Genomic DNA, 20,781 nt, shown 5'->3' with positions numbered 1-20,781 from the left:
TTCTGCCACTGTTGTGTAAAAAGGCAGTAAACTTGTAAAATTAGATTAGAGTTTTTTGGGAGTATTTACAGTAGAGCCCTCAAATTCTTGGAGGATAGAGAAATAATTYTCTAGAGCTATAAAGGCTGTCTATAGCTTACATTAAGTATTCAAATTATGTCTAAATTAGTTATATTTATAGACATAGATACTCAGATTACCTCTGCATACAATACAGAGATTTCTGGTTTTCCTCTTCTGAACTGAATCAGGATGGTAATTGAACAGAGATTGAGGGATGGGGGGGAAGATGACCCCCCAAAATAAACATTCTGTATGTTTTTTTCACTATGTATTGTTTTAGAAAAACTTAAGTTTTTCTAAACTAGTATTTTGAGACTTCTGAATTGCATCGTTTTATCTTTACCAGGGGTTTGTTTTGACGGTCACAGTGGTACGGGAAGCAGTTGATGAATTTCGACGTTACAAGAGAGACAAAGAAATGAACTCACAGTTATATAGCAAGCTGACAGTACGAGGTTAGCCAAAACATCTGTGTAAAACCTGAAAATACTTGATTTCTATTTTTAATGTGTACTTACAGGCTTTCAGTTCAAAGAAATAGCTAATAGACTCAAACTCTGCTGAAATTGATGCTGAAGTATTTGGTTTCCTTTGGCTAAGTAAGATGTAAACGTCTTTGGCTAAGTAAGATGTAAACGTCTTGGTTTAAGCAGCAAACCTGTTGTTGTTTGTACAAAGATGAAATGTGTGTGTATATAATACATATTTTTGAAGTATTTAGTACTACCACTTTAAAGTGCATTTCTTCTCTGAAATCGGTATAGCACAGGAACTCGGCAACTGTCAATTCTGCTTTGAGTGTATACGGGTAATAAGGAATCAGTAACTCAGAAATATGGTCTAATTAAAATTCASTGCAACTCTTCAATCTTAAAAGTTAGGATGTGAATTTGTTGTGAGTCAGCTTCATTGTTAGGTATGTTGTTTTTAATTTTGGTGTAATTTTAAACATGTATGATCGAATTATGGGAACAGAATGCTGTAAGTTTTTCTTTCCAGATATTAGTTAGAGAAAAAGGAACTCACTAGCTATAACTTTTTCGGACTCTTGAAAAAATCTTTGATGCTTTCCTATAGTCATAAGCATTTGAAGAGTCAATTTTTGTAGGATTAATAAATTTTAAACATGGACTTAAGAGGAAAAAATGAAGCATTCCACTATAATTGCTTAGCTGCAGAATGAAGTGCCACATAGAAAAATGCTAAAAGATAGTAAACGTTGTATTATCAAGATGAATTGTAATAATCCCACAAAAGAACACTAAATTACTCTTGCCCTCGTAAGTTACTTTGCTACAATACTACTGAAAATCACTCTTAATGTCTTCTATTGGCATGAAGTTATTAATAGTTCTAGAGGGTGTGAAGATATTTATTAATATACAATTATTTGTCTCAGGACATATGACTTATAGTATGCCAAATATAAATTTTATTCACTAATTCCAACATAAATTTCACTGTATTTTTAGTATATATTGGTGAATTGTGAGAGAAAAAGAGAGAGAGAGMGAGCGCTTTCATAGTAGAGGATTCTGAAACTGAAAGGCCTCATTTTGAAGCAGAGAGTGAGACTTATTTTTACATTAAAATTAGACCATGGCTTTTAGAAAATTTGAGAAGGATTTAGAAACTTATATGGCAAATAAAATAATTCCCTTCTACTCCTATACAAACTATTTTCATTAATAACTTCCATTTACTTCTATATTTTTAATACTGACAGTGTTCTTCAAGTGGAAAAATTCAGTTTGACTTACTAAACAAAGCTACAGGCTACTGGTTTGGAGAAAGAAGTCTTTGTTAATTGTGAATGAACAAACTTGATACTGGTTTAATTAAAAGCCTGAAAATCAATGCTATTCTTAAGAGTCATTTTTCAGAGCAGAACTGCACTTTATACCTGTGTCGCATCTTTCTTTTCTCTCTCTAGTGATTTTATGACTTGTGTAGGTTTTGCAGCCTTTTCTTTAAAGATGGAAAAACTGACATACAGAGAGGTTAAGCAGGTTGCCTTGCTCAAATGAGGTGGGAGGAAAACTAAAAGCTATGAATATTCAGTGTTACCCTTGCGTTAATTGTAGCAGTTAAATTCTCAATTTTATCTTAGGTAATCACTTCTTGTTAGTTGCTTTGCAAAATTGTTTGCTATGKGAAGTCTGCAATTGGGTATTTACTGCAAAAAAGCTATGGTGGTTTTAAATTGTGGTTAATTACTTGTATAAAGATAATGTGGGTGGCCTGATCCGTAACTTGTAGTCCTTTTTTGTATAGTGCTGCAGTAGATGAAAATCAGGAATTATTTTTGCAATCAACACTCAAAATTAAGCAGTACTAAAAATTGTCATAAATGCCTGTATAAAATAAAGAATAGATCACCTAGCAGTGTTGTTTTTTGCCCTAGTAGGTAAGACTTTTGTATATAATTACAATCTGTTCTGAGTGAAAATGGGGGGAATTTTTCCTTTAGCCTTAAGTGTCTCTTAATTTCATTTTAAGCAGTAGTGCCCAGTCTTATGTCAGCAGACTGATTCTGACCCATGGCATGTCCAGTGATATACAATTTTCTACTTGTCATGTAACATGGACAAAATCAGTTTTCAGTCACTCTCTGATTGATTTTGCTGTGCGTAGCTTTGCACTTGTCAAGAAGGTGGACCTGCTGAATGTAAGGTCTGCATGGTGCTCTTTCTCAGCCCTTYGGGGCAAGTGATGAAATATGCCATTCAATAAATAAGAAGTTAAGTGAGGAGAGCAGTGGCTGGCGTCTGCGGTGACTTYTGTAAGGCTTTTGACACTGTCTCCAATTACATTCTCATAGGCAATTTGCTAAGTAGAGGATGAGACGAGCCGCCCGTGAGGTGCATTGAGAACTGGCTGAGTGGCAGAGCTGGGGGGGTTGTTGTCAGCAACARTCTGGTGGGAGGGCTGTAGCTCGTGGTGTCCCCCAGGATTCAATACAGGGTCCAGTGTTGTTCAGCTTAGTTGTCAGTGACCTGCATGAAGGGACTGAGGACACCCTCAGCAAGTGTGTTACCCTTCCAGGCTCCACCGTTATCTGACCAGTGTGGAATGTTTTGTGAGCAAGATGCTTAGGAGCACCTTAAGTGCTCTTAAGTGTGATGTATTCTGCTCTCCTAATTGTTTTATCAAGATGTTTGGTGCAAAGTCTGCTTTTTCATCTGCCACATGGGGTCTGCAAACCCTTAGTGGACATTTTTTAGTCAGGAGGCAAGTTAAAGCTGGAGCGAGGAAGGATATCTGTCGAGGATTGAAATGATCCAGCTGTTAAAGACCCCATGAATTCGTTTGCCTCTTCATCTTAAGAGCAGCTCACCTGCATATCCTGTTGGAAAGCATAGCACCTGCAATGCCAAAATCCTGTTAGAGCAGAGCCAGCACGTGTTCTTTCTTTCCATTTGCTTGTATTCTTTAGGAGTCTTAGTACTTTTGGAGCGACTTCTTGGCTTGTGGTCTTAGGTGTTGCCAATTAAGTGCCTTCAAAAAGCACTAGTTGATAGGTAACAAAATTAACCCTTATTGTCAAGCTGCCAAAAGCCCACTGGATAATCAAACTGTAAAACAATTTTTTTTTTCTTTCTTATCTCTTAAGTTTGCAAGGCAGCTTCCAATGTACCTTTACCAGTCAGATTTGCTCATGTACAGCTCTGCTTCAAAGCAGAAGAATCAAGAAGACAAATTTGATGGTCAGTACTGTGAAGTGCAAGAGCCGTACATCTATCCCTATGTCTCAAGAATTTTTAAGACAACTTAAGTTACTTATGTATAAGAAACTGTACAATACCAAGTGAAATAGAGTTACAAAATGCTACACTCAGAAGTTACTGTTCTGTCAGGAGTTACACTTGCATATTCATTTTTTAAAAAAGGGGAAGGAACAAAAGTCTTTTCTGATATACTGCATACTTGCACTTTACCTCATTTCTTAAGTTTTCATGTGAAATATTTGTTAGCACATGAAATATTTATTAGTTTTTGAAATGATTTCAATTCACTTCAGAAGTCTTTATTTTGTAAGTATAATGAATTACTATAGACACACTTCAGTGTTCTAGTTCTGCATAATTCTGTATGTTGCTTTAGGCAAGAGCCTTGCGCCTTGGTGGACTATAAAGTCTGGATGCGCAGCCACTTCTGACAGCTTTGGACTGTTTATTGGTAATTACACAGATGGTGAAAAGTGTTTTGCTATTGTGATGTTTTTAGAGAAAAACTAGTTTACAAAAATAATTTATGCAGTGAATAACATTCAGTGCTTTTTCTCTTCTAAATGCATCTTCACGGAGACACAGTATTGCATTATTTTAATGTTCTCCGAAATGGTGTCTAATGATTCTCATTTTTGCTAGGCTAAAGAAAAGTGTTATTTGTTGACATTCCAAAATTTCAAACTACTTTTTGAATTACTGACATATTTTACTGTTTATTTTCTAATGAGATGTGTCCTGACTAGCATTCAGATTCATTATAGAATTAACTATCTTATCTGTCACAGGAAAACTTTTGCAAACTTTTTAAAACTCTGTCCAGAAAAAGATATTACTTCACCATATTAAGGAAGGGTATATAAGACGTTCCAACAAAGCATGTCACATATAATGGTGAAGGTTTGGTGTTAGGTTAATTTGGGGTTAAACTAAACCACTGGAGAACAGGTGGATGGTTTGAAATGTGATGCTCTTGCGATTCCTAGGATTACTGGACTGAGTGTATAAGGCCAGATGTGGTACAGATTCCAGAATTGACACCAATCTTTGCTTTTTCACTGCCTTGTACAGTGTCACAAATGAGCATTTAGCTTCTCCCGGAAATTGAGGCTTAGTGACTTTTGACCCTTGCTAGAGTYGCTTGAAAGTAATTCTGGAGAATTCAGTAGTTTAGACGGATAAAATTKTTAGTAGTGGCAATTGATGAGTATCGCTAGATGTTTTTGGTTGTAAGTGACTGTAGGTGGCAGAGATCTGAGACTGTTCACACAGGGGCCCCTTCCATTTCTGTGATTATCAATAACAGATTGACTCTTACAGAGACAGATAAAATGTTGGAAATTGTAGGRAAGGGTGGAAAGGAAAAGGAAATGCTGTGCTTATGAGAAAGTTTAAAGACTTGGAAAGCTAAGTAAACATTGCAGTGTTTCACTACATGCTACTCTCTTCTAGTCAAAACTTGGAATTTACATGCTAGTGCAGTTGAGCAGACTTATTATTGATTCAGTGTGAAACTCTTCTTTCAGTGGCTCTTCTTTTTTGCTTGTGCTAGTGTTTATTTCAGATTAAGTTAGTATCTACTTTTTTTTTTAAATTTCAGTCATAGTTATCTTGAAATTCTTATAGAGCAATGSCAGCATTTCTTGCAACTGCATTTTGCCCAGGTCTTCTGTTCCTCCGTTCTCAGACTTGATGCTCAAGTCTTCTGTTATACCCAAATGAGGTGTTGTGGACTCGACTGCCTGAATGAAGATTTATTTTTATTTTTAAAGGAGAGGAAGTGTTAACCAACTGAAAACTTGAACTGGTATGAAAGAGCGTTTCCAAGAACAAAGACTGGCCTTCAGACAAAATCGTGCCGTCAGGCCAAGCCGAAGTTCTGATTCTCTTCCGACACACTTCCCACGTTTCGGAAGTGCTCATGTCAAAATGTATTAAAAATCTGTATTATGGATACACTTATTAACTAGAGGGAATTAAATTTAAAACTGTTCTGTTTGCATTAAATGCATGATTTGAAGAGCAAACTTGGAGAATATGTAATCAAAATCTCACCAAATTCTTATGCTTACGTGTATTTTTAGTCAAATGTTRTAAGATTCATGTCAACTGCCTTTTCAGGCTTGTGGATTTGGAACCTATTTTAATTTTGTTTTTATACYGTATACCATTCTGAGAAATAAAATAATATGCAGTATCAATCTGCTATTTATAATACTTGAGATTAACCTCCTAATCAATGGCTTTGTATCTGAGTCTCCCGATTCTTTTAGTCTCTTTTAGTCTAGTACTTCACCATGTTTTGAAAGCTACCTATTGATACCTGCTGTTTAGATACTTGCTGATGAAAATCACAGTGGTGTTTCTCATGAGGAAGAGCAATTTTCTATTCATGGCGTAGATTTCAGCTTGTGTAAATTTATTTCAGACTGTGTAAAGATGTATGTGTTTATATCCTTAGTCAAATATGAGTTTACCGCTTGTTATATTTTGTAAAGGGATATTAGTATATTATGACCCTGTATTTTGTCTCCGTGGTTTGGGGGTTTTGCTTATTTGCTTTTGTTTTTTAAGTTGAGGAAGCAGTATTTGGGGGGAGTTTTAACAAGTTCTTGGGAGCGGAATTCCTAGATTGTAAGGAGACCAACAATAACTCATTTCTGTCACCTTCAGCAACAGCTTGACCTCTCTGTCTCAGTTTTTCAATCTCTCAAATAACAATATTGGAACTTAACAGTCTATACAGAACTTAGAAAATTTAAATGARTACGTGTGTGTGGTGTGTGTGTGTTCTCAAATATGAGTTGTTCACAGCAGTTACTGAATGGGCAGCTCTAGAGAGCTTTCTAAAATGAAACCTCCTGGTATTTCTTTTAACTGCAGAGAGTAGCTAATTCTCTTCTGCCGTGACTGCCAGGCAGTGTCAGGCAGTGCCAATTACATGAGGAACCTGTTGTGGCCAAATAAAACTACCTATTGGTAGCTGGGCTGTGGCTAACAACTCGTGTTTGTTAGGGCACTCTGTGAGAGCAAGCAGAACAACTTCTGACTGTTCAGAATTAAAGTGCTACTTTGGTATGAAAGGCTCCTTTTCTTCAATTCTAAAATTGTTAGAGGTCAGACTCTAGTTTTTATATACTTTGTAATATGTCTACAGGAACCAATATGTTGCAAAAACCCTAACTTTTTGRACTGTTGAAATATTTATTCAGATGATAGCTGTTTATTAATATGCTCTTCAAAATCCATTTTGTATAAATTGTAATTTTTTCACCAAACAATAACATCTTTAAATATAGCTTGAAATTGCATTTTTATTTCTGTGACTGTTAATGTCTGCCTAAGTTGATTACAATTCTTTTTTTCTTTTTCTTTTTTTTTTTTCTGTTTGTTTTAAGGTAAAGTCCAAGTTAAGAGTTCTGACATACAAGTTGGAGACCTCATCATAGTGGAAAAGGTTGATGCTTTTTAAATATATTTTAGAGACTAAATTATTAATGTGCTAAATATGTTACAAAGACAAGTATATTGAATACTTATCTGTGAAGTATTTAACAGTGTATTCAGTTTTATTTCAGAATCTTCAAGGAAGCTTATTTCTTTTTGGATTTAATTATAAGCTTAATTGAATGTAACTAGATTTTACCAATTGATATATGCTTAACTGTTTAACAAGTGGAATAGAGTTACTGAATGAAGTTCACTGGCTTTTGCTGTGGTAGATGCTTTAAGCTGCCTGTTTATGAGTATTTTTCCTCTGATGTTCACGTGTATGCTTTTATTTGTGTGAAGCATTTAAGGAGAGGTTATATTAAAAAAAAAAAAAAAAAAAAAAGCCTTAATTTGTCCGATCAAAGATGTTGAGCAAAGCTGTGAGCTTTCTCTTCTCTTCTGTTACTAGTATTGTAACAAAACTGATTTTTCTTATTTTACTTGTTATTGGTAAGTGTTCTAAAAATCATTGACTAATTATATGTAAATTCAAGTTCTGCTTAGGTCTCTCTAATAGGAAATATGTTCTAGATAGGAAGTTTATATTCCATTCAATTTACATAATTTTTTAGCAAGCAAGAAAACTATTGAGACCTTGAAAGTCAACTTATATTTTGTGTTACAGGAAGCTATTTATGTACAAGTTAATTCTGGAAAGTTAGCTAACTTTCTAGATGTGAACAAGTAATTCCCATCATGTTTTATATCAACAGTCAGGCCCTTRAAATACTAGAAAGAGGTATCTCAAGTTGAAACTCGTATCAGCTACTTCATTTGAGGTATTGTATGGCAAGTTTCAGTCTGGTAGAAGAGTCCTTAAGGAACCTAATTAGTGACTACACAACTAGTGGGATCTACTCCTGTTTCCTGATTTAACAAAGTAAATTCCTTTTGCTGAAGGATTAATATATCAGCAAAAATGCTATGTTGATTTATTTCATGCTGCCTCACTTGCTAATGACTTCACTCTTTCTTTGGTATTTGACTCATTTGTTCATAATTTCTTTTTTTTTTCCCCTTATATAGTCCTAAGAAAAAAGAAATCTTATTTGGTTTGCTGCTCTCAAGTTAATATACATTTACTTTAGAACATTTTATACGATTTCTTTTTCTTTTTTTCTCCTACCTATATTGATGTCTTTTTGGGCCGCAGGTTTTATAAGCATAGATAAGAGGATGACTTGTGGCCAGCCTCCACGCTTGTCTTGCACCTTGCTGTCTCGGAGTATAGGTGGAGCCAGTTTACAGCTGCTCAGTTGCACCTCTTCCATATCTTCCAGGAGACTGAGAATAAACAAGCAAGATGCCAGTTGGCTTTGATTTTGGTTAAAAAACTTGTTAGGACTTTCGTAATCTCCAGACCTGGAAGGAACTAATTATTGTATATGCTGTAGGGAAGACTCTAGTGGCTACACAGGTAATCTGCCTTCCACTGAAATTTATGGAAAACCATTAGCTTGTGAATTATGCTGGAATTGAGAAAGTTGGAATTACTTTGGAGATCAATCTGTCTTGTATGAGGTACATAATTAGCAGCTATTTCAGCTTTATTTACAGCAGCTTGCAGATAATACCTTGAGAAGCTGAATTTTCTACTAAAAATGTTAAAGATTTAGAGTATTAGTGTGTAGAATTCTTTTGGATAAAGAAAATTCTTTTGATACATAGTCATCATGTCAGTATGATGGGAGTCAAATGAATCCCATAATGATGGGATTATGTCAGTAAGATGGGAGATGCATATGAGGGAATTGAATGTTGCATTTCACTCTCCAGCTCCTTTTCCCTGCTACCTCACACCTTATCTTTATCTGTAGGTGCCTTCATATTAATGAAGCTAAATGTTTTMCTGTTGTATCGAGAAGTGTATTTTGTTGAAATAAGCAGTGTTCAATATCAGGGTTTGACTCTTAAGCCAAAGAACCATTGGGGAGTGTAGCGTTCAATTGCTCACTCTAATGGCAGAAGAACACGTTAACATTGTATTTGACTGGAAGATGCATCAACAGCATTTCCACAGTGAAATTAATGACTCATTTGAGATGAGGATCTGTATATTAACTGGTGACTGCTCACAAATACCAACAACTTAAGTGAAAAACTTTTCTATATGTACGCCTTGAATGAAGCTTAATTTTTATAAGCCTCGTTAATTGCACAACAGACCTAAGTGTCTACAGAGCAGCTGAAACAGTTTCTCTGTGAGTAACGTATCTGTTGTTTCCTTAATTGAAAAGTTGCTACTGCGCTAATACTAAGGTAGGAAAATGGGTGAGCAGAAGAAAATATGACCCATTTTCAAAAGTCAAAATATGTTTGTAAGTGTCAGCTGGAAATCACCTCCTCCTCCCATCCTTCCCTCTCCCCCTCCCACTCTCCCAGCATATGTGCTGCTTTCTAGTTGTTTGTTCCCTTTGGGTTTTCTTACACTATGTTTTTGTTTGCTTATGGGTTCATAAGTGACAGCTTCGTGTACTGTTTTGTGCTAAGGGGGATGAGTTCAGGAATTGAGATATTGTCATTTAGTCAGTCCACTTATTGATGGTTTGAAGCACCTCTTGAAGATGTGAAGAGTGTTTAAAAAAATAGGAAAAGATGTTTAAGGGCATGCAGGATAGTAATGCCTTATCTTCATATTTGTAGAAGTTGTCTTGGAGTGCAGTATAGGGCAAAAAGGTTTTTGAAWCTCAAATATAAAATGAAAGCAAACCAATATTTGTAAGGTCTGTGATTATTATTGTTATTAAGTTGCAGTATTGCACTGTGTGCAGGCACAAGAAAATTGAACTGTGAACTGCATTTTCAATTTCTAACTTGCAAGCCAGCAAGAATATTTCAGTCAATGAGAACAATACATGGTTTGCTATATGTGGCAAAAGAAAGGACAGGAAATGCAAAGCGTTGAGGGAATAGGGAATTGGGAGGAATTTGTGTAAAGAAAGATTTCATAGTAATACCATGAGGGAAATGAAAAGTAATTCAGCGAATCATTATTCACTTAGTGCAGCCTGTGTAGAGGGAAATACAAATATATCTGAGGCTTAACATTTGTGGGCTATCTTGCTTTTCAAACTGGCCGCTTTARGTAGTATGCTTTAGTAGCGTGGATCTTACCATGGGAACCCAGAAGTTAGGGGAATACTTAACTCATGTTGACCATCATTTTCTTGTAGTTAGATTTCTAGAAATAAGTTGGTAAGTCTGCCACATAGTCAAACAAAGAAATGGAAGTGCTCCTTCCCTGAAGTCTGATTCTACTTAGATGTAACTCAAGCAAAGCAATATATTCAAGCCATTTTCATGACTTATATATTCAAATTTCAGTGTGTATCAATAAACTTCTAGCTTCGTCTCCCTGGTAATTGCCATCACGTAGTTTGTTCATGGGTTTCTGAATGTTCAAAGTTGTGTGCGTTATCATTTTAACTTGTTCCACTTTGATAAATACGGCATGAGAGGGGTAACATGATTGACATATTACTGCTATTCCTCTGTGACAATGTACAATAGAACTTTATTTTCCTCATAATGAGGTGCTAAAGACTTTTGTGGCACACTTGCCATCTGTTTGTGTGTAGTCACTCTTGTATAATGATGTGGTATTGGATCCTATATCTTTACAAGGGAATCTTTGCTCTGCAGTGTCAGCAGCAATAGGGACAAAGTTTTTGTGCTCTCTGGCACTTCTGCACTACCTTTCTGCCTGCTTCTAAAATGTTGAAAACCTGATTAAGAAAGAAGTGTCCATCTAAAACACTGGTCTCCTTTCCTTAAGGAAATACTGTTGACATTCAGACAAGCACGTTTGGGTCTTGATTCCTTCCCAAGATGTTTTTYTGAATGGTTGATTACCGATGGGGTCACGTAGACTGTTGCCTACGTTCCTCTTAAGCTAAGTAAGTTCAGATCTGCTGAACTTGAGGAACAAGCGTGTGTGTGTGAGTGAATATACACACACGTATATGAATTTCCTGAAAATGGTCAATTCTGAGCCCATTATACTTCTTTGATAGTTGCCTTCTCAGGGTTATTAGAAAGATTTGTACTCTTGCTCGTTGCAGTGAATCGGCGTACTTGCCGAATTCTGAATTTTTTATGCTAGACATTCTATTAATGCATATCTTGGATAAAAGTTTTCAGCTTCGCTTAATCCCATCTTCATTGCTATTTCTTGGTTATAAAATAAAATTAACTAGGCAGCTTCCTATAGCTGGTAGCTTATCCACAAAGTAGAGCCAGAACTGAATTATTAAAACTATTTTGTCACGTCATTAAAGTGTGAAATGTGGAACAGTCATATGAAGGCTGGAAATGCTCATACACTTGGATATGTTTCTTTTTTATTTTGACTAGTAAGCTCAGATTTATTTTGAGGCCAAGCCTCATGAGAATGACGTATGCAATGTGTTGGGCTTGATATACCATATATATWWTATATATATATRTGTGTGTGTGTATGTTTGTATTTTTTTTTCTTTTCCCTTCCACTCTTACTTCAAGCAGGCAGTAGATCTCTTGAAAAATAAAAGATGAGTCTTGGTTATTAAGCGACTTTCAGGGCAATATAGGCAAATTTGCCTCTAATTCTTAAATGGAGGTACCTTCTGTGTGAAAAATGTTGATTGTACTAAGTAAAACTTAATGTGTTAAAGCCTTTGGGCAAGTAATTTTAAATGAATATTGGGAAATATATTTTAGTGTTAAGCTGATGAAGCCATTGCTAATAATCTGCCGAGATTTCTTATTCAGTTAAAGGTAGTCTGTAAGGGAAAAGCGAATGAATCTYTGTGTTCTGCTTCAGGAACAAAAAATAAATAATGTGGCATACTGGCAGTAAGATGTGGGGCTTGAAACTTGTTATATAAAATTCACTACTCTATCTTTTAAATTTTACTATTTGGTCTGTTATCTATGCAAACTAAGTGTTGGGAGTTTGCTCTTTAAAATTATTTTAGGGATTTCAATTAGATGTTGACATTTCTTGTCTGAAAACAATAGTTCAAGAATGTAAATGTGTTAATTCTTCAGACATTTATGAGATTCTTATAAACAGAATTTGAAAGGATTAGCTGATGTTTGCTTATTGTATAATTTTTTGAAAATATTGATTTCTGAATTGCAAATGCTGAATGTAAAGTACTTTGATAAATCCTATTTTAATTGAGTTTCAATCCAAGTGTGACCTTTTAGTGACTGATCTTACTGGAAACTTGATTGGAATTCTTTTTTTTTCTTATTTAAAATTACTTTTAATTCTCCTCCTTCTTTCAGAATCAACGAATCCCTTCTGACATGGTGTTTCTCCGAACGTCAGAAAAAACTGGTAGGTTTTGATAATTGTAGTTGGATACATGGTAATTTAATGATTTGCAGTGAAGTTTTAGTGCTAGTTTGAAGTGATCAAATAGATTATATAAAATCCACTTTCATAGTTGATTAAGTGTATCATTTTATGAGCCATCCGATATGAATGGACTGTAAAACAAATAAAATCATACTGAGAAGACCCTTCCTCCTCTTCTCTATAACAAAGATCTTTTTTTTTGTTATAAATTGATGCAATGAAACATTTAGGTAAAGCTAATTATTATAATGGCTAGTCTAGTATACTTAAAGAAATACATATTTGTTTAGTATGACTTGATAGTGTCTAATTATTTGTGGCTAACATTAGTTATGTTATGCTGACTATATTGCAGCACATTTAAATACTTGATTCTCACAGTTATTAAACAGAAAATAACTGAAAACTCATCCTATTTATTTTATTAATTTTAAAATTCCTTAGAAGTGATATAAATTGGGTTTTTTTGGATAACTTTAAAATACTTGCTGAAAGATAATACTACCTCCATGGATAATCAAAAAAAAAAGGCACTTTTCTTGAGGACGAATAAAAGTACTTTTCATTCTTGTATTTCTCATAGGATGGTGGCAATAAGTAGTGGTACTAGTTTTTGAGGAATGTATCTTGTCTTTATAGAAACCCTAGGTGTTACAGGAGTTTTGTTTGAAGTTCAGAAGTAACTGTACTTGGATGTCTTCCATGCAGTTCATTTGAGTTCTCTCCTTTGCATTGTATCTTTTCAGGGAATTCTTCATAGTCTAGTATTTATAGGACAGCACTAAATTTCAAGTAGCTGAAACATTGGAAACCACTGTTTCCAGTGGAGTTGGAATTTCCAATTGGAAACCACTGTATTACTGAGTACCTCCACTCTGGCCTTTGAATTCTATCAACTGTATTTCAAATTGAAGGCCAAATTTGCAGATGAAGCTTCTGCCTTGTTTCATAGGTGTGGATGGCYGTTAGGGTGAGTGATAATATTAATAGAGCTACATGTTTTTTGCTAAAAGGAAGAGAATTACTGTATGATCACTGTGTAGTGACTGTGTAAGGACTTTTAAATGCTGCTTAGAGACATTAGATCACTATGATTGGTCTGGGCTGTTTATTATCTATATATAATCTGAAGCCATCTGTTTCAGAATATGTGAGGGGCTAGTTTTATTTCTTTCCAGTGTTTAAAATGGTGTTTTAATTTCTTAAAATGCATCATGCTTCTGACAACACAAAGCTGTTGGATCCAGTGTGATTTGAAAGGGATTGACTGATGTCTCCTGTTCAGTTATTTGGAGTGTTGTTTTTTTTTTTTTTCCTTCTCATTCCCATTTACCCAACAGTGATCAACACTCTTTCCAATAGAAAGGACACCTGCTTAAAAAGGTAAAAAGTAGGAGGGCCAATCCCCCTGTAGAAGGATGATGTTAAACTGTATTACTTGCACTCAGTGCATAAAGTGGTAAAAAGGTCAAAGTGCTTTGATCCAATGTCTCCTAGTCTTTACTAGCTATATGGATTATGCTATGGTAAACTATATGGATTATGGGATTACACATCCAGACACCTGTAAGAAATAACAGTGCACTGCAGTAAGAGTACATGTGAGCAGCATTTTTTATTTATTTTTTTTKKGGGGGGGGGAAATGATGTGGCTGTAGTAGACACGACTGCATAGCTCAGTATGCAGCATTGCAGCATTTTGCTCCTGTTAAAATAAAAAGAGCTGTTTATCTGCGGAGAGCTGTTCTTAATGAAGTTCCTCACAGCAGTTTATTGTATGGATTGTCCCTACTGGACTAAATGAGCAAGATGAAACAGTTACTAACCTTGCAAAAGAATAARTTCTTCAATGTTGTGTTTCATGCATCTATTCTGTAGCAGGCTTTCCTCTGTGATTCTGTATAATTTTTAAATTCCTGAGTTTTGTAGGAAGACACATAAGAAATTGTGTGGTCTGCCTCCCTCTTGTAAACTGAAGGATGGAGAGCAGATTAGGATGTGGTGGGAAACCCCTATACCAGAAGTGTGGGTTCTTTTTTTTTTTTTTTTTCTTTTTTTAAGTAAAAATAATTCAAGTCCATTTCACTAGGCAGCTTTTTTAGAAGGTTATAATCAAAACTTTCCTTTAGCAAACTCCAGAGCAATAAGTAATTTGATATAGAAAATAAAACATCTTCAGGCACTTGTATTTGTTCTGACATAATTACTTGATGGCGGCAACAAATTGAAAGTTACTGAGAAGCAGATGGCCTCATGGAATGGTGCTGTATGTGGAAATGAGGCTAAATGGATTCTTTGCTAATGCTTCTGCACCTGGAAGAGCGAGGCCACGTGTCCTGTTCCATCGACACTAGGCCCGGGAGGAAGAGCGTGTGACCTGGACTCCTGCTGACTCCTAAGGCCTATGACAGCATGACTAATCACAGTGCTCTTATGATACTGGTCTTTGCCAGTAACCTTTCAGGAGTATAAGAATTCATTAGTCCTGCTTAAGCCCTTCTTTCCATTGCTGAGGTCTGTATCTCATAAAGGCATATTTCTGACGGTACAAAAGGAGAGCTAGACTTTCTTTTCTGTCTTCCCTGACAGAAACTGAACTTCCAAAGGATGAGGTGGAAGTGCTTTTACTGGTTTACTTTACTGGTGTATTTTTTTTTTTCACTATACCCGAATTCTGTGTACCTCACTTTTGCACAGTTAGTATTTTAGGCAGTGATCTGATTCTATGCAGAGGGAAAGCCACTGCTTCAGAGAAACAGTAATTTTCCCAAGAATCAGAATCTCAAGGCAATCCTTGAGATAAACCTAACAAACAAGAGTTGAGAAGACAGAAGTCTAAAAAAGCGGTCCGCAAATGGCCTGTAATGCAGTAACTGCTGTAGTGCCATCCAACTGTGGTAAAGGTTTTGTTCCAGAATTTGCCTCTGGCAGTACTAAGAGTAGCTCCTGCTGGATGGATGATCAGTCTCACTGATCACAGATATCACTCCAAGAACTGTAGGCTTGCTTATATTTCAAAGTGCCTCTGTTCACCTAGCGACTATATTGGGTTACTATAATTTTATTATTTTTCTTCATATTTTGAATCTTGCCTTTTCCTGGAACCTGACTGCTTGCCTATACATATACCTATCTATGCATAGTTCAGTCGGTTCTTTGAATGCATTCTTCTCAAAAATATATTTTTAAAGTGACTTTGGCATAATGGTATGAGTAAAATAGAGTATAGAGTAGGAGCAACACTTTTCAGACTTGGTCTGCTCTTTGTTAGAGGACAGCTGCCTAAGAGGTGATGAATTTTCAGGATTAATTTTGACTATTTTTATGTGAATAAAGCATGGAAATACCAATGCAACCTATCTTRTCATTCATATAGCTGAATTTCCTGYTAGAATAAACTCCAAGTGAATTAGTAAGCCCGTGCTGCAGAGTCTACCTTCTCACTAAAAATGACACTGATTTGTATTAAAGAGGGGTTTTATGCAAATGATGATGTCTTTCTTCAAAACAAAACACTCTGCTGTCATGTATTTTATCTTGCTTAAAAAAAATCTAGTTTTGCRTGTCTCAAAATGCAAGTAGTGTTAAAATATATTTGCATCAATATTAAACCCAAACTCATTGCAAGTGAAAACTATAAAAAAAGAGATTAAATACTGTCTATTCTGGATAGTTAGATATTACAGTGATCCACAAGCAGAGCTAATTATTTATCTGGGCAGCTGCTTATTCTGCAAATTTAGATACCTGAAAAAGAAAYAGGAAGGGGAAAATGTCAGGTTGGAATTTCTTTGTGCAATTTATATGTCAGTCTTTGTTTCTGTATAGAATCAACTATCGTAGAGTAAGAAGATTGGAAGAGATGTGTTTATCACAAATTCTGGAATTTTCTATTATGTTTAGAAAACATGCACTATAAAAACTACCTATCTGGGAACTAAAATGCTTTGAAAATTTATTGCTACAGAAAGTGACAAATGATGGAGCTAAGTTTTGCACATACGGCCAGATAAAAGTTTATCTTCAGGGCATGAGTAGCTGCCAACAATCTGTCCAAACTACTTTAATGTGTTTTTATATTTCAGTTCTGTTTTTATCATTCGTTCTAACTCTGGCTTCAAATGTTTTCATAGYCATTTTAAACACTTAAGTAGTATTGATTTTATGTGAAGAGCTACTGTTTTAAGATATGGTCAGATAACATGAACTTGTACCTAATATTTTGGTGTTGGTAACGAGGTAGAAGGAAGTTGTGGTGGTTAATTAATTCTCATAGTGATGTTGCTCAAAAGGTATATTAATGTAACATCGCCCAGTAGAATATTATTAAAAGATATCATTATGTATTCAATTTCTTAATATTTTTCTATATATGTTACCTTGGATAATGTGCACACTTCATTAGATTTGAAATCAGCAATAACAGATGAATGGTTTTTTTCCATTTATGTATTTAAAACAAAATATTAATAACAAAACAGAGGAGAGTTTTAAAAAAAAAAGTCTGCTCTGTGTGGTAAGGAGACTCTAAAATATTTCAGGCAGATACTGGCCTGTGCCCACCTCCAGGGAAGTGCAGTCCCAGAATTCTGGGAATTAGGCCACTTGACTAGGGTAGCMGTCGGGACATGTAGAAATCCCAAGCAGATGTTGACTCTAGAGTTGCATCATTTCTGTGTATGTGGGTGATAAAAACTGTATTGAGTGTACTTGAGCCACGGTTTTGAGTTAATGTTTCTGCGTTATCTCATTAAAGCTGTATCACTGCCAAATAAAAGGTAAAATTCTAGTGAAATTTAGCACGTCTAGGAAACAGTTTTCAGAACTGATTCTGGATGGTGAAGGAGTTTAAAGGCGAATCTTCATCCTTCTAAATGTTCAAGGGTAACTTCCCATCGCCTTTTACTGTCTTTTCATTGAGGAAAGCATTGGAAAAAATTGAATTCTCAAACACAATCATCAAACTCCGTGAATGTTTCTCTTGCTTCTTCACATTGTCCACTGTCTGCACCCGGCCCCTCTCCAAACACCTACCTCACCTGGTGGTTGGTGTTTGGAGATATTGTTCTAGCAGAATTTCCAAGTTGATTACTTCAGCTAAAATCTCGACAACTGCATGCAATTTCAGTGGAATCTAATATGTATCCACTTTTGTTTTACTTGATTACTCTGATTACTTGTAAGCTCTTCCTTCTCATTTAGGCTTCAATGCAAGTGCTCTGCCTAAAAGGGTGGGTGTGGGGATGTGTAAAGCAATATATTTATATTATCAGTCCTTAGGAATATGTAAATTGTTTAGGAAGTCTGATGGAGAGAAATAGTTCTGCTGTCCTATCAGAGCTCATGAATCAGGAAGACTAGTTAATCTTTTTTCCTAAAATATGTTGTGAACTTGTACTTGTATCACTGTCATTCCATGCTTTGCACTGGGATCAGAATATACAGCTTGCCAAATCTTCCATCTTTCCACATTGTGAAGGAGGTCTTGAAACCACTCAGTTCCTTGGACACAGGTTTCACTAGTACATTGCACAATTTTACTGACWAAGAGGTAACTGAACTGAATTTTTACTGAAAATTAGGTAAGCCAAAGAAGAAAGAATGCAAGTTTAAAGTCTAAATTCCAGGCTGTATTTCTGTTATGATGGTTGCAACTTAGTGATCGATTGTCCTTAATAATATAACTACTGCAAGTTTTGCTGTACATTGGGAGAAAACATCCTCTTGAGTCATTAGGTAAACATGCAGTACTTGCACTTAAAATATGCAATACTTGCACTTAAAGTAATTTTCGTAATACATTTTGAATAAAAACCAATCTCTCAGTAATAAATGGGGATATTTTCTTGTGAGAGCCAACTCAGYACCAAATGAAAGCTCTGCATTTCCTAGAATCATTATTCTGGTAAAGTAATGATAATATAGCAAAATGCAGATCAGTTATGGAAAAGYAGATCATAGAATCATAGAATGCCGAAGGTTGGAAGGGACCTCAGAGGTCATCGAGYCCAACCCCCCTGCTCACGCAGGGTCACCTAGAGCACGTGGCACAGGGCTGCGTCCAAGAACACATCCAAGATGTGTAATAATGTTCATGTTGGATTGTTGTGCTGTGTGGATGATGCTCAGTGTCTTGCAGTTGAGCCACTTCCATTTTAAAGAATTGACTTTAACATCTTTGGCTGCAAAATGTTAAATCCATCTTACCTGTCTAAAAGTACCAAATATTTTTATCAGTCGTCTGTAGTTTCAATGAAATTAGATTGCCAGTGTGAGTCACCCAGTGAGGATTTTTTCTACTWTGCTACAACTCTCGAAGAATAATTTCATTCTTGATTTGCAAAAAGGAAGATGTGCCATCTACTACTTGTAAGAAACATGCATCTGTCACTAGCATGTGTAGCATATAACCAGTATATTCAAGATGAAAATAAAGCTGCTTTTGAAATGAACGGGAAGACTGATAGTATTCTTGAAATTAATCTGATGGCCTGCTTGGATCACTTGTGGGATAGACTCGCTGTAGGTTATTGCAGTTCTAAATGCTAAGGACAACAAAAGTAGCAGCCTATTAAGCAGACACAAGCAGAGTCTAATACCAGTGAAATATATTTTGTCAGTTCTGTGCAGGTTACCTGATACCTGTCAACTATTTTAGCAGTTTTCATACCATGATAATACTGTTTTCTGGCCTGCTTTTCTTTCTCATTGGTCTGAAACAGTGAAGCCAGAACTTGTTCAATCTTTTAAGCATTTTCTGTGGCAGATGTGACTACCTTAGTCATCAAGCTGTTTAGGTGTGTTTTTTATGCAAAATGAAGTTGTATGCTCCACATAAAAGTGCAGATAAATCAGATTTTTGCCTGTATCACTCTCTTTCTCCAGAAGAAGAATTAGTGTATATCAGAAGAGTAATGGAGCAGAATGGAACATCAAAACCTGTTAAATAGAAAGGGGGTGTTAGTTAATACCATTTTGTAAGTTGATTCCGTTTTGATCTTTTTTGATTTCTTTTGTATTTTTTTTTCTTGATTAGTATATTCATGTATATCTAAAAATTGTATGAATCAACAAGCAAAAATTTGAGAGTGTGATTGAATGTAGATTTTTTTTGGCAACCTGGAGCTTTGTTTGTTGCATTTGCAAAAATTCTCTAACATTAAAAAAAAATAAATAAAACTAAAATCTTAAAATGAATCAATATAGCAATCCAAAAGTATATGCAATGCGATCAAGTTTGGATTAAAAGCATCTGTGTGCTTGTCAATAAGGAATTGTGATGAGTTTGGTATCATATTGACTGTGTATTAAACATGGTATCCTATAAGACCATCAGCTGATTGTTTAGAATGTAAATGAATCTGTTGATGGATCCAATGACTGATGGCTTAAGTTCCAATTAATCAATTACTTCATGGGTTTCGTGATTCAGATCAAATATCTCAAGTGAGCACAGTTCTTTCACTGGTACTAAGAGAAATAAATGCATTAAAATGAATTTCATCCATCTTATATAAATGCCACTACATTTTTTCGCTTACAGCGTAAGTGATGGCCACATAGCTTAAATACTCAGGATGATTCAGATGTTTTTGCTTCTTCCTATCCCCCACAGCAGCTATCATAATGGAAAATTACCTCCTATAGTGGTAAATGTAACTCGACTCAAACACATCATCTTGGTGCTGCTATTTGTGTTGTCATCAGTTTAAAATTTTCATGCACATACTCATTTAAATCATATAAATGATTTAAAAATTAAGTTGTTGGTAAATGATCTGATGTTAGAAATGCAAAGCTGATATCCATTTTTCCTTTGTTGCATATGTTCTAGTAACCCATCTCTTTCAGTGCTTTTGGATACTGACTCATGCCAGGAAGGATATGGTAATATTACAAGATAATTCATAGCCATTTATGACAGTTCCACGTGCCCTATTTCACAGTGACCCATCAGTTAATTCATCAACGCTTGACACAGGCTCTTCACAGTGACACTTACACCAGTTGATCTTAATTTGATTGCCGTTAAAACCTGCCTTTCCTGACAACTGTTGTCAATTATACAAAATAAAATCAAGTATTCATAAGTAGGCTGTAATGGGATATAGGCAGACAGATTTAATAATTCAGTTTTGCCATGGCTTAAAAGGC

The 20,781-nt window shown here is 35.4% G+C and overlaps 1 protein-coding gene across 2 annotated transcripts in view; it reads left to right on the top strand.

Moving 5' to 3' along the window:
• ATP9B (ATPase phospholipid transporting 9B (putative)) overlaps positions 1-20,781 on the top strand; it is a 140,180-nt gene that overhangs the window by 25,778 nt on the left and 93,621 nt on the right. For both annotated transcript variants that reach the window (XM_026034875.1, XM_026034874.1), the window contains exons 5-7: positions 410-518; positions 7,190-7,248; positions 12,555-12,606. In XM_026034875.1, the coding sequence (XP_025890660.1) occupies positions 410-518; positions 7,190-7,248; positions 12,555-12,606 (220 nt within the window). The remainder of the gene's footprint in view (positions 1-409; positions 519-7,189; positions 7,249-12,554; positions 12,607-20,781) is intronic.

The sequence above is a fragment of the Nothoprocta perdicaria genome, unplaced genomic scaffold (genome assembly GCF_003342845.1).
Source record: "Nothoprocta perdicaria isolate Ctin4 unplaced genomic scaffold, notPer1 scaffold_151, whole genome shotgun sequence".
Classification (NCBI taxonomy): Eukaryota; Metazoa; Chordata; class Aves; order Tinamiformes; family Tinamidae; genus Nothoprocta; species Nothoprocta perdicaria.
This window is presented reverse-complemented; position numbering and strand designations above follow the sequence as displayed.